Source organism: Pelodiscus sinensis, chromosome 17, assembly GCF_049634645.1.
Source record: "Pelodiscus sinensis isolate JC-2024 chromosome 17, ASM4963464v1, whole genome shotgun sequence".
NCBI lineage: Eukaryota > Metazoa > Chordata > Testudines > Trionychidae > Pelodiscus > Pelodiscus sinensis.
In genome coordinates this window covers 7,747,660-7,762,261 of record NC_134727.1, presented here as the reverse complement: position 1 = coordinate 7,762,261, position 14,602 = coordinate 7,747,660, and the positions used below count along the sequence as shown (strand labels likewise).

The 14,602-nt window shown below is 41.2% G+C and overlaps 1 protein-coding gene across 1 annotated transcript in view; it reads right to left on the bottom strand.

Moving 5' to 3' along the window:
• Positions 1–14,602, bottom strand: part of SLIT3 (slit guidance ligand 3) — a 795,269-nt gene that overhangs the window by 134,690 nt on the left and 645,977 nt on the right. The window contains exon 21 of the mRNA XM_006115755.4: positions 96–164. Coding sequence (XP_006115817.1) covers positions 96–164 — 69 coding nt within the window. The remainder of the gene's footprint in view (positions 1–95; positions 165–14,602) is intronic.

The following is a 14,602-nucleotide window of genomic DNA, read 5'->3' as shown; positions in this document are numbered from 1 at the left end:
ATTAGTTTCAAATGTCAATTTCCCATACTCCACTCAAGACGTGTGGGGGAAAGAAACATTTAATTTTGCTGGCATTAAAACTAAGCATTTCTTACATCAGTGTCAGGTGTCTGAAGGTCGACAGTTCCTTTGGCACAGCTGTTAAATGGTTTCCTTCCAGATATCTGAAAAGAGTACATTTTGATGGTTAGGCACACATGTTCATATCAATGCTAGCCAGGTCCGGCTGTGTTATCCATATTTTCTGAGAAATGCAGGATCTATTAAAACTCTCAAAGTAGTAACTAGTAGTAACTTTGACTCATCACAAATTTGAAATGGCACTAAAACTTTACTAGAACGTATTTGTTTTGTAAATCCATTGTCTCCAGTACTAAGCATCATGGTAGCCTGTTGGTGGTTTTGCTCAGAAATTTGAAGGGAGGCTAGTAAGAATCTTTGACCTTCAGTTCAAATAAAAGCTTATTTAGCTCTCTATAGAAAACTGTTATAGAAAGAAGGGAAAAAACCCGCACATGGTATGCCCTTGGCATAAGGTTATATTTAATTAAAGATTTTACAAGCTATTCCAAATGCTAATTGACCCCATTAGAACAATTGCTGCTCTCTGACTGCAAACAGACTGTACAGAGTGTTTAAATAAACACTTGTGTGGTATGTTGCATTGCGTGATATTTGTACATCAGAATCTCACTTATTCCAACAGGACCAAGCCAAACATTTGATTATTTTCTAAGTTTCACTGCAGCATCTCCTATCTGAGACTTCATTAAAAAATGAATCTTTTTAAACCCACAGTAATATAGGGGTAGATTTTCAAAGGCACAAATCATGGTTGACTGTTTAACTCCCCTTTGTATCCCTCCCTAAATCTCTCCCACATTCAGCAGGTATATTTAATACAATAGGCTGCATTTCAGGTTATGTATGCACTGCGGCACCATTGAAAAAATATATTTTATTAAGACAAAACTAATGTTCACAGGAATTCAGGTTGCAGAGAAAGAAATTGCGTTTGACAGAGAGAAATTGTAGATGGCCAGGAGTATATATGGACTATTAATATTATCTGAATGACACCAAAATACACAACAACCATTTTTTAGCCCTGAAAGACTCTACTCTAAACCAGAGAACATGCTCAATCTTAGGCATGCAATTTTCCCTAACATTCATGTGCATCGAAATCCCCCTATATCAAGATGGCTATTAGTCAGGATGGGTAGGAATGGTGTCCCTACCCTCTGTTTGTCAAAGCCTGGAAATGGATGACAGGAGAAGGATCAGATGATCGTTACCTGTTCTGTTCATTCCCTCTGTGGCACCTGGCATTGGCCACTGCCGGAAGATAGGATACTGGGCTAGATGGACCTCTGGTCTGACCCCGTATGGTCGTTCTTATGTTCTTAAGGGCTACGTCTAGACTGGCATGATTTTCCGCAAATGCTTTTAATGGAAAAGTTTTCCGTTAAAAGCATTTGTGGAAAAGAGCGTCTAGATTGGCACGGACACTTTTCCGCAAAAGCACTTTTTGCGGAAAAGCGTCCGTGCCAATCTAGATGCGCTTTTGCGCAAAAAAGCCCCGATCGCCATTTTCGCGATCGGGGCTTTTTTGCGCAAAACAAATCTGAGCTGTCTACACTGGCTCTTTTGCTCAAAAGCTTTTGCACAAAAGGACTTTTGTCCAAACAGGAACAGCATAGTATTTCCGCAAGAAGCACTGATTTCTTACATGAGATCGTCAGTGTTCTTGCGGAAATTCAAGTGGCCAGTATAGACAGCTGGCAAGTTTTTCCGCAAAAGCAGCTGCTTTTGTGGAAGAACTTGCCAGTCTAGACACAGCCACTATGTGAAGATTTTCCCCTCTAAGTATTAAATGAACTAAAGTGCATTCCCCAGTCATTGAACAGGCGCTTTATGTGCATGCACGCACACAATACAGGCTGAATGATATTGCTCTCTTCCAAGCTTACTCCTTAAACACATTTCATTATGTAATGAAATACATAAAGATTGTTGAATCTCTGGGGCAATTGCAAGTCTCCTCACATCAGAAGCACTGAAACAATCACTTCATTTGGGGTCTGAAAAAACTCATTGTAATGGTTGAAATGTTGCCAGGATGTTCTCATTTAGCAAAGCCGGGTAAGTATCTCCCTTGAAAAATGCATGTGCAATTACATGGTTCACTTGTGCACACATGCATGTGGTATCTAGGTACTTATCTAGATCCTTCAAGTCAATTTGTCACTTCTCATAAAACCACTGAATTTTAAATATATTAACACGATTAGGGCAAGGTAAGCCTGCTATGGTCAAAGTATTATAACGCTAAGAAAACGCAAAAGGGATTAATTATGAAAGTATTATAAAACAGAGACATTAGGAACTGTGGTTAAAGATTTGAAAGTGCTTCAAAATAGCTACCAGATGGCAACAGTATAGACTCTCACTTCAAGTGGGAAACAGCCAGCGTCTATGGAGGGTCCTCTCATTCTACTGGTGGAATCTGTGTATCCATATTTTAAGATATGGAGGGCTTGCTCTTGCACTCCTTAGTCAAATAACCCTCAATGAGGTGACAAATGTAGAATCAAGCCCGTGAGAACCAAAACTTCTCTTCTAAACAAAGCTGTGGAAGCAGAGGAGGAAAATGGCTCTACATCCTAAAAGGGATTTCAGGCAGAAAGTGTAACATGACTTCATGGTGTGTGTCTACATCTGGGACAAAAAGGTGGGAGACCTGTGGCAATAGGGATTAGATCAGATTATTAGATGATCATTGTATTTGTCAGCCATCATGAGATTAGGATGTAAATGAAAAAAGGACACCGAGCCACCTGCAAAGAGGGGCTGGATTTTCTGTACTGAAGCGGGGGCTTGTCTCTTCTCTGGCATTCTCTTCTCGTACCCGAAGCCATGAAGCCCCAGGGTTCTGGGGCTGAGAGGAGGTTGTGGTACAGCAGGATGGGATGGATTATGTGCAGTGTCCTCATTTTGTTTGTGGAAAAACTGGTCAAAGATAACACAGCCTACTTCTTTCAGGTCTCAGACAGCGTGTGGAGACAATCATAGAGAGGATCCAATGGTGCTGCACTTCCAATGAGGAAAGGCCAGTACAGCCCTAACATGACATTGGCCCATGTGACTCCACAGGCATCTGCCAGTTTTCCGTGCAACTGCAGTGGCCTTTTCTATAGGGGAACAGATGCAACTTCCTCACGAATATATATGATGAAAAGGATATGCTTGAGTCAGGGCATGCACAGATTTCCTCCCTTTGAGGCACTTTGCGGTGGAGGTCCTCTCAGAGAGACCTAGGTTATTGAAATAACTGTTATGCCCTTCAAAGGGTTATCAGGTCAGGGAGTACATACACCCACATGTAGCAGAGTACTTAGAGTACTGCATCTAAAGCCAAAAATATATCAAAATGATCATCTCAGAATCTGCACCATACACAATTTTTATTTTCTTTAGCAACAAACCCACTTGGTCTTCATTTAAAAGAGCAAACAACAATAATTATAGCTACTAACATATTATTGGTTTTGTCTCCATGTAAGCTGCTATAGTGCCAAAGAATTTTTTGCAAGGTATTTGGTCTAAAAGACTCTTGCTGCAAGTTGAGTTTTATTTGTCTGCATTATTTAAAAGTAAATAAGAGTGTACAGAAAAGCTACTGCCTTTTATTACAGAATACATTATTTATATCAACTTGTATTTTATTTTCTCTCCTCAGTTTCAGTGTAATGCCCTCCCCCATTTTTCTGTTGCCTCCGCTCTAGTTCTTAAACTAAACAAATCCTGGGAAGAATTTCTCATAAGATATTAAATGGTGGAGCCTAATAATAAAATGAAAAATTCTTCAGCTATCAAATGAATAGAAAGAAAAACTGACCTTTCCCTCTTCACTTATGAACTCCCTATGTGACCAGGGATCCTATAAAGCTAGATTTACATTTAGAGCAGATGGGGGAAATAACCCAAGTACTGCTAGGATTAGATTGGAGAAAGGGGACCACAACTTTTTGTATTTTTGTCCAAAGGCAAAATCCTCCTGAAATGAAAAAAAAAAAAAACTGACTTTCAAATGGATTGATCCTTGTATGTGCAGACATCCCATGCACCAAGTGAGGCATGGTACACTGACCAGTTAACCCTTGACAAGGACTGAGAAGTAAATGAGCTATACTTCAGAGGGGATAAATCCTGGTTTTCCCTCTCCTACAGGGGCAGAAGACAGTGAATTGTTGGAAGCCTACTGCTGGCCGTGCACCGGCTCCACCAGAATGCCATCTGCACTGAAAGAGAGCGAGAGGTTAGTCTGGGCTAGGGCAAGTAGATACAGAGCTGTATGATCCATCAGCCATTTGCCCCAAATGGAATGGGGTGCAACAGCTGTGAGTTATTTTGGAACTGACCCTGAAAAACTGGAGAGTTGTCACTTGGTGGAAAAGAATTCCACTTTCTTGACACTTTCTTCTCATGCACTAACCCATGGACTCTGGCGAGTTTTAAAATGCTTGCAGGTTTCTTTTTTGGGTTATTTGGGGCAAGATGGAAGTGCCCCGGGTGGCTCATCCAACCCAGTATGTCAAATCCAGCGACAGCGAGCATGATAATATAATCATTACGAGAATCCCAGGAAGGACAACGGGTAGATAGCTTGGATGAGATAAAGTAGGAAAAAGGAGAAAGACATCACATGAGGGATAAGATTTCATGTAACGGTGGTCTTCAAACCCCTCCTTAGCAGCAGTGTCAAAGACAAATGAGTCCTTGTTCAAGATCCGGAGTTTCCCGGTTATGCTGTCCTTTACTTCAGAACTGCGCCTGCCACTTCCAGATCCGGTAACACAACCACTTCAGGTCCAGCATGCATCTGTGGACATCCCCAGAGAGTGAACTCGAGAGTTCAACGCACATGCTGCTGTCGCCAGGTCCACATTCCAGGGCAAGATAGCCCAGACTACATGCCCCCTGAAGTCTGTTTTCATATCCAGGCATTCACTGCAGATCCAAACCCGAGTGGAACACAAGTACGTAGGTGTAGATGGCTGCTTACAAAAATCCCTGGCATTCTCAATGCAAAAGAAAGGTGATTTGCTGTCAACCCAAAGGTTCGTTGGAACTCTATTTTTTCCCTCTCCACACCAATGTGTTGGCTTCAATCAGTCAGTAACCCTTTGGGGCGGGGAATGTACTTCCTGGACATAGTCACTAAACCATCATGGTATAGGACTGTCTGAACTCGCTAGGGAAGGTAGGAACAATCTTGGCGAGGAGTAGTATCTTAAGGGAATGTGCAAGTGCCCTAAGCTCAAGAGTTACTCCCGCTTGACACTTTCTTTCCATGAACTAAACCCATAGACTTTGGCTAAGTAAAGGATCTAGTATTTATTCCAAAATAAGGAAATCAAAAGTAAGTCTGAAGGATAAACTTTAGAAGCTACTCAGGAATCCTTATTTAAGACGATAGGCACAATTCTTGCTACACAGCGGTAAAAGCTTCAGAATACATTTTGGGGCATTTTCCAATTCCAATTCATGTGGGGGTATTTTTTGGCTAGGCAAAGCCTTCCCCCATTGTTTCTTGCTATCTGGTGAGTGTTTAGCAATTGAACACTGAAAGGAGTATTTTTCATCGGTATTCCAAGGTAGACACAAACCTTTGGGCCTTTGGAGTTGAACTGCTACATCATATCTTCTTTGCAGAGCATATTCGGCTACAATATTCCCAACAATTTCCTGATTATTTTAGGGTATTAACACAAAGTGGTAATATTTATGCCAATGAAACATTTTGTGAATAGAACACAACAGCTTCCTAAAAATTTTACTCTGAAAAATTACTGATAATATCATTATCATGCACAGAAGTCATTAGGGGTGCACAAAGCTTTTCTGTTTAACTCTCTGTCACACTATACATAGAGTGATGACATATTCTAGTAAAATAATTCTCAAAACTTATTTTAAGTTAATTTGAAACATCTACAGGTTTCTCCAATATAATGATATAATGAGAAGACATGTTGATTTGAGTTTCTGCCATTGAAAAAGCATGACCAGGACCAAACTTGACTGGATTCTACATCATATGCCACTTGGTAGGACTTTATTCTTGTGACATTTACACAGAGCTAAGTTAATACAATAGCTAAAGCCGAAATTCAAAGTCATGCACTTAATCCTAAACCTAAATGTTTCAGTGAATTCAGCGTACATTCAATCCTACTTTACTTGAAAAAAAAAGAGATGCATTTAAAATGACAGTTTTTTTCTAAATTGTCTATTTTTATATCAGAGAACACTTGGATCTGAGGCGATACCACTACCACAAGGTGCCAAAGTGGCATGTAAAGCTTTGAATCACTTGCAATTTTTGGTATGACAGAATGCCTGCTCTGCCATAAAGACAAATCCACAGAAGCATTCTGTGCTAAGAGTGGCAGCCAAAAGGTCAATAGAGTTCTCAGAAAGTAACTAAATGGGCATAAGGAAGGATGGGGAAAACTATCATAATGTGGGGATTTTTATTTTAAACACTTGAGATAAAAAGTAGGAGTTGCTTGGCACTGCTACATTATATCTAAGTTGCAAAATTAAGTTAGGATCAAAACATTTTTGATGGGATCTTCAGAATATTGTTTGAAATTGAGGCAACTTTCTTTTACCAAAAAAATTCTGGCAGAGAGGGAGGAAATGAAGTATGACGTACCAGGAAATGTCAGATGTCAATGCTTTGAAAGGATCTTAAGATCTGGGGTTTCAGTTGAGCTCACTAAATAGACAGGGGCATTTGCAAAATTTGGATCCAGCTCTAGGTCTAGATTTGAATTTTCTGAACGCTCTGAAGTTTGGCATTTTCTTGGGCTCATCTCCACTAAAATTGCTATTTTAAAACAACCTATAGAAAATATGCCTTTGTTTAAAATACAGTCACGAGGGTTCCATAGCTAATTTCTCTGACATGCTCTGTAAGTGCTAAAGTCAGCTTTCTGATGCCTGTGAGACCTTTATACCACTCAAAAGACCATTTAATAACTGTTGATCTATGTCCTTTTTAAAACTCTCATATGTGAAATACTGATTTAAACTCTCTATTTTGGGAATAGCTAAAAATTCCCTTTTACAGAATAATTTAAACTCTCTCAATTGAAAGTGTTTCCCTTTACAATATATTAAGCAGACTGCAATATCTTTCCTGACTGAAGCAGCCTCAAGGCCAAGCCTGGCTAAGCTTTCACCTACATTGTTTCTCTCTCTTTTTATTATTAAAAAGAAAATCCACTTAATTGCATGTTAACTGTTTGTGCACAAATAGCGCTGATTGCCCAGCAAGGACAGGCATTTGCAGCCACAAACAGATATTTGTTTCAGATTTTCCACTTCAGGATTATTACATTGATGAGCAAAAATGATGCAGATGATACTATGGCAGCACTGGGAGATGGCACACAACAGGCTAGTAAGTCTATATTAATCTCAGATGACTTCTTGTAAATTTGCGATATCTACTTGATTGCAACAGGCTGAATGCAGAGAACTGAGGGTAGGGAAGTGCACAGCTAAGGCCTTGGAGGGATTATCTAAATGGAAGCTGAAGTTGCCAGAGAAGAGCATGGGAGAGTGTGAGGAAAGGAAAAGAAATGTGATATGGGAATGCATTAAACATGTTGTAGATATGCACAACAACACAAATAAAAAGTTGCAGTACATCTTAGTTTTCATACCACCCCCATCCCTTCTCTGTCCAAGTGTGTAGTATCGCCAGAGTATTATGAGTTCAGAGACTACATGATTGATGTATATTTAATCTAAAACTAGACTATTATCATTATAATAACATAAGCAACTCCAGTATTTTCTCCCCAATGCAAAAGCTTGCTAGTTCCCATAGACCTAACAACAACAGCTGGATACTGTCAGGCCTTTATTGGATACAGCCAGGCCTTTAATAGAGATTACTCTTTCTTTTAAAAATAGAAATAAAACTCAAGTACTGAGGTAATGGATGAGAAGCATGCTTGGGAAAGTTACTTCAGACAATAAGAAGGCACTGATCTGGAGTGACACTGGGCTGTGCACTTGATCGGTATGCTACTGTTTTACTGCAGGACTAGAAATCTGATTTAACTCAAAGGACAAGTCTTCCCTTCAGACCCACACAGAGATCAAAGGAAGCCCAGGTGTGGACTGACTAACCATACCAGTAACGTAAGAATGGGCAGTAAGATATTTTATGTGGCATCCTCCTCCCCTCTAATGAAACCTGTGGAAAGACGAGGAGATGGGGAGAAGGGTTTTGAAAAGTGTGGGATGGCTGAGGAATGGCAACTAGCTGGGATATCGTCCTTCTTAATACTCCAAGAGATTTACACTGCAGGATATACCTGACCTTGCCAGCATTATTTTCCCTAGAACCCTTCACAGCAATGTGAAGACTTTTCTTCCAAAGGAAAGCTTGGGACCAACTACCGGTAGGTGTTTGGTGGCAGCATGGCTCTAAATGTCAAGGGAATAAAGGGCTTCCAGGGACTCTTTCATTTTACACCTCCTCTCAAAGCTTTCTATGTGTAGTACAGCCACAGGCCCAATCTGTGATCCCATAATAACCCTGCTGTCTCTTTGACGGCTGTCCTTCATTCCTTCCCCAGTCAATCATTTGGAGCTGATAAAGACCTATCCCTTCTGTAGATTTGACCCTTCTAGATTTCTCACATTACAGAACCAGTCCATTTACTTTACACGACTGGCAATTTCTATGTTTAGAGACACCTAGGGCTGGAATAGCAGGATGGAAGTGTGTTGGCAAAACAGTACGGAGAAAGCACTATGCCTAACTCAGGACCGGGCCCGGCTTTAGAGCAAGGCGAGCAAGGAGGTTGCCTTGGGCCCTGTGTCTTCAGGGCCCCATGCTGTCTGGTGCCCGTCTGGTCCCACATACCCAATTGCTCGCTCCCCTGCTCTGTCTGGGAGCCACCCGGCCATGGGTTGCCAGGTGCCCAGTCTTGAACTGGACAGTCCAGTATTTGAGCTTTCTGTCCAGGAAACAAATTGGGAAAATATAAATGAGAAAATATAAATGTCCGGTATCATATATATAGTAGCTCAATGTCTGTGACTCTGTAACGCTAAAACGCTGGCTGTTCCCTCTAGGAGGCGCTGTTGCCTCCCGCTGTGGCGCTTGGATGACTTCTGCACCACTCAGCCGGGTCACCACGTGGCAACAAGTAGCTCAGGCGGCCTTTTGGGGTCCACGCTCCCCATGCAGCACAGGTTCGAATTAGCAGTTTGCATGTGTAGTGCCTATGAAAGTTAATTCGAACTAATGACTGTTCGTTCGAATTAACTTTGTAGTGTACACATACCCAAAGAGACGGAGAGAGAGGCAGAAGGCGGAGGAGAGCTGAGAGAGAGAGGGGGAGGCAGTAGAAGGAGGAGGAGAGAAAGAAAGAGACACGGAGCAAGAGACCAGAGGCTCAGGAGAGAAGACCAACGTGGAGGAAAGACCTGAAAATCCCGTCTTATGATGGGCTAATTGGCTAGTTTTCTAAATAAGATGTAATGTAGATTGTGATGTAATGTCAAATGTGTCCGGTATTTTTGTTGAAACCATCTGGCAACCCTAGGTTCAACCAAACACAAAATGCTGCCTTGGGCCCCACAAACTCTTTGGCCTGGCCTGCTCAGGACAGTTCTATTAACATTTCAATTAACTTGCAAAAGAGACCTTCTAGAATGTATTTTATATGTAGAAAGGGATACAAGCAATAAAGCTAAGAGTAATTGCTTCATTGTGGCCCTTCCTTTAAGTTGACATCAAGGGCACCCACATACATGTTCTATGCTCAGCCTGCTTATGAGTCTATACAGTCAATCCAGGATGGAAACCCAAGAGGAAAATCAGAGAGGCAGAGAGCCTAAGTTTCCTGCCTGCCATCACTGCAATAACACCAGTGCCAATACTCTATTTAGGCTTTTCCACTGAACTAGGATATTATGAAATTCTACCCGCTGCAGAATGAAATTCTCTGTCTCCTTGTAAGAGGTATATTCATTTCAGCACTTTGTTATTTAGTACCTGTTGCAGTTAGAAATTTCCTGTTGCAGAGCTATTTTGGAGTTTTATATGCAATACTAATTTACTGGCTTGGTAAGCTGTATGGCCATTTTTTTTATTAAAATGTGATGTATAAAGTAAGTTACATTTTAATAAAAAGCATTTCAGCTTACAGCTTGTTATAGAAGCTGCCATTCTAATGTGGAAATGGAAGTTTCTAAGTGCAAGTCTCCACAGCATTAATCAAAATCCCTGAAGTCCATCATTACTTAGAACACTACATCAGATTCCTCCCAGCAAAAGAGCCATGAACCGTAAAGACAATTAACACTAAATCCTTGCCCCAGCCATCACCAAGGGCTCTGTCTACAGTGACACAGCTACTATTCTACTGTCTGGTGTGAGGGGCAGGATACAGTCATCCAGCGTGAGGGAACTATTGCTCTCTAGGAATCACAGCAAACCAGTGTGCCTGAAAATGGAGGCAGGTGGGGGCATGAACCTGGAATGAGCTGATGAACCGGCCATTTCTCTCATGTGGGAGGTCAACACCTGCTGAAATGGTAGACAAGTGCTGGAGCATGAGTGGCAGCCATAGAGAGGCACCTCAGCTGTTCTGGCTGGTTCCCTTCTCATGCAGGTCTTTGTGGATTTTTTGTGTACATAAATTAGCTACTCAAAAGCGGTGCTGCTTGAGGGTTGGATCTTGAACCTCTCAGAGTAAGTGGTTACTTAAATAATTTGCAGCCCTTGCCAAAGGACAATGGCTCACTAGCGATACAGAGTGCTTTCAAGGACTCAGGATGGGAGTCCCTCCCTGTTGTGGGAGGGAAGATATTTGTTTCATAGTCCTAATAAACCTGCGGGGAAGCTCCTGTTTCTACCACCAGAAGCAACGAATATAGGGTTGTTTAATGTGGAAGTTGATGCTATTAGAAAAACACAGATAATTTAGAAATGTCTGAGCTATAGAAGTCAAAACTGAAGTAGTTATGAAAACCTGTTTAATTCCATATGGCAGGTGTATGGGGGAAGGCACAGAAGAATCTATGCCTGCTAGATAGAAGGTGAAAATCTTCAGATAGTTTTCCCCCCTCCCAGTTTTTAAAAGCCTTTAAACTTTTGGAAAACTTTTGGAATCCACAGACAACTACATCCTAGATAACACAAGGCTTTCTAGAACATAGCTGACATCTTGACCTGAACCAGGAAGCAAAGAGGAAATTTGTGAACTTGTTTATATACTTTTCATTTCAGACAAAAACCTTTTGCTTCAGGAACTGATGTCAAGGGAAATTTGCCTGGGTTTGTTTTTAGTGACAAGCTGGCCTTTCAAGTTCAGGTTGGCTGAAGGAATCAGAAAGTGACAAAATCAGCTGGGTTGGATTTAAAGTTTACTTCCAACACATGCAAAAGGCAGAGTGATACCATGCAAAAGGAGGTGTGGTTTGGAGTTAGTTCCATTGCAAAGTTTATGGATTCATAAACACAAAGCTCAACTGGAGGGTTGCACATTCAAGTTGATTAGACTGTTCAGTTCCATGAAGCTGTACTTGTCAGATCACAGACAGCAAATTTCATTTGGAAAGAACAAGACAAGGATAGAGCAAACTGCAAGGATAGGATTGTAATAGAATAGTTGATGAAGCAATTAACAGATAAGCAAAAGCTTATTGGTTAATGCTATTGACTACCTGCATTTCCTGCCCCTCTTGCCCCCACCAGTAAATTTTTTAGCAGGCTGGCCAGCAGCCCAGCTCAGTCCTGGCTTTCATCGGGTTCAGGACCTATCCCTCCTGCAGGTCTGCATTTAAAGTATATTAGGAGCCAGGCCAGCAGGGAGCCCGGCTCAGTTCCAGCTTGCACCAGGGGTCTGGGAGCTCAGACCACCACCCTCCCAGACAGGGGGGGCTGCCACCCTCCTCTGCTGCCTCTTTATGGGTATGTCTACACTACCACCCTAGTTCGAACTAGGGTGGTAGTGTAGACATACCCTATCAGAGGCAATAGCTCAGGATGACAGACAACTGGTCTATGTGGGGAGCAGGTTTTTAAACTGCTCCCCTCACAGACCAGCTCCTGCCTGGCATCCCATGCTGCTGTCTAGACTTTAGTAAAGCATTTGATACAGTCTCACATGATATTCTTATCAATAAACTAGGCAAATACAACTTAGATGGGGCTACTATAAGGTGGGTGCATAACTGGCTCACAATCCTGCTGGAAAGCTGTAACAAGTGGGGTTCTGCAGGAGTCTGTTTTGGGACCTATTCTCTTCAATATCTTCATCAACGATTTAGGTATTGGCATAAAGAGTACGCTTCTAAAGTTTTCAGATGATACCAAGCTGGGAGGGGTTGCAACTGATTTGGAAAATAGGGTCATAATTCAAAATGATCTGGACAAACTGGAGAAATGGTCTGAGGTAAACAGGATGAAGTTTAATAAGGACAAATGCAAAGTGCTCCACTTAGGAAGGAACAATCAGTGTCACACATACAGAATGGGAAACGACTGTCTAGGAAGGAGTATGGCAGAAAGAGATCTAGGGGTTATAGTGGACCACAAGCTAAATATGAGTCAACAGTGTGACGCTGTTGCAAAAAAAGCAAACATGATTCTAGGATGCATTAACAGGTGTGTTGTGAGCAAGACACAAGAAGTCATTCTTCTGCTCTACTCTTTGCTGATTATACCTCAGTTGGAGTATTGTGTCCAGTTCTGGGCACCACATTTCAAGAAAGATGTGGCGAAATTGAGGAAGGCACAGAGAAGAGCAATGAGAATGATTAAAAGTCTAGAGAACATGACCTATGAAAGAAGACTGAAAGAATTGGGCTTGTTTAGTTTGGAAAAGAGAAGATTGAGAGGGGACATAATAGCGGTTTTCAGGAATCTAAATTTATCACAAGGAGATGGGCGAAAACTTGTTCTTCCTAGCCTCTGAGGATAGAACAAGAAGCAATGGGCTTAAACTGCAGCAAGGGAGGTTTAGGTTGGACATTGGGAAAAAGTTCCTAACTTTCAGGATAGTCAAACACTGGAATAAATTGCCTAGGGAGGTTGTGGAACCTCCATCTCTGGAAATATTTAAGAGTAGGTTAGAAAAATGTCGATAAGGGATGGTCTAGTCCAGTGGTCCCCAACCTTTTGGGGATGCCGGGCACCCGGGGGCGGGTCCACTCATGCGCTGGGCACCCGGGGGTGGGGCCGCACTACTGGTGATGACACATTAGAAGGATAAGAATGAAACTGACTTTCAGATGAAACTGTATTATTAGTTCATGAACTGCACAAATGTGACCAGAAATCACTTATATATGAAAAACATGTACTCTTTCGCTTCTCCAATTCGAGTCACTTTTCAGAGCAGAATTATACTTCATTCAGCAAGAATTTTTTTTAATAACCTAAAAATAATCTTGAGCATTTGAGGTACTAATTGTTTTTTTCCAGCAGCATCTGTATCTATGCAGAACACTCAGGAGCCCTATTTTACAGCAGACATAACACCACACAGGCTCACTACGGACTTTTCTGCTCTGGAACACTCAGAATAGTTCAGATTAATCAAGTAAAGCTATGAATTTAACCCATAATTTAAAGTGAATTAAACCCTTGTGTGTTTTACACTCTCTTTCAGAAGTAAAGTGGCCTCAGCTTGCTGTTGCTCAATCCTCCCAAAGGATACAGTTTAAGAAAATCCCACGCAGCAGCAGTGCAAAATACTCTCCTTTGAACGGTGAAGAGTGAAACTGTAATGCCTATTACACTCGTCTCCCTTGTGTCTACCAATAATAGTGCTAATTAGCGTCAATCAGATATGGATGCCTGCTCAGTTGAAAATGGACTGACTAACTTTATATACTCTCAATATATGGTAACCAACTACTTTCATATATAAACACTATTAGCTGGTAATAACTTCCAATAACTATTCATCTAGGTTAGATTTCAGTGTGTGTGACCTAGAGGTAAAAAGCTCTGTATTTCTACTACCAACCCTTCAAGCCATTCAGATCCTCCAGTATTATAGATTTCTTTCCTGTAAATTCATAGTAAATGAATAAAGCTAGAATGGCTCCCATAACTCATGCACATTCGCTTTACAATTTAATCTAATTACCTCTGTTATTTTAGACATTTAACGAGAAGAGAACAGAAAAGAATCCACTGTTTGTTTTCCCTGCTGTTTCTTTTGAAAAATGTCATGTGGTGGGATAATTAGCCCACAGATGTATGTAAGCAATACAGTCTCCAGAGCTCTTTCAAATTGTCCATTTTGATCTCAAGCTGCTGAAAATGCACTAAATATTATGCAGTATTGACTTATTCATGTGCTCCCGACATATAGAATGAATAGAAACTAATACATGGCTTGTGTAAAATATATAATGACATCTCCTCTCTGTTCAGAGTACCAGAGGCAGTTACAGCCTGCTTGGGCATAAGAAAAAGGCCGCAACAATCAAAAAGATAAGGAAGGGATCAAAATACAAAGATTCATTCACTGAAGTCCATGGAAAACTCCCA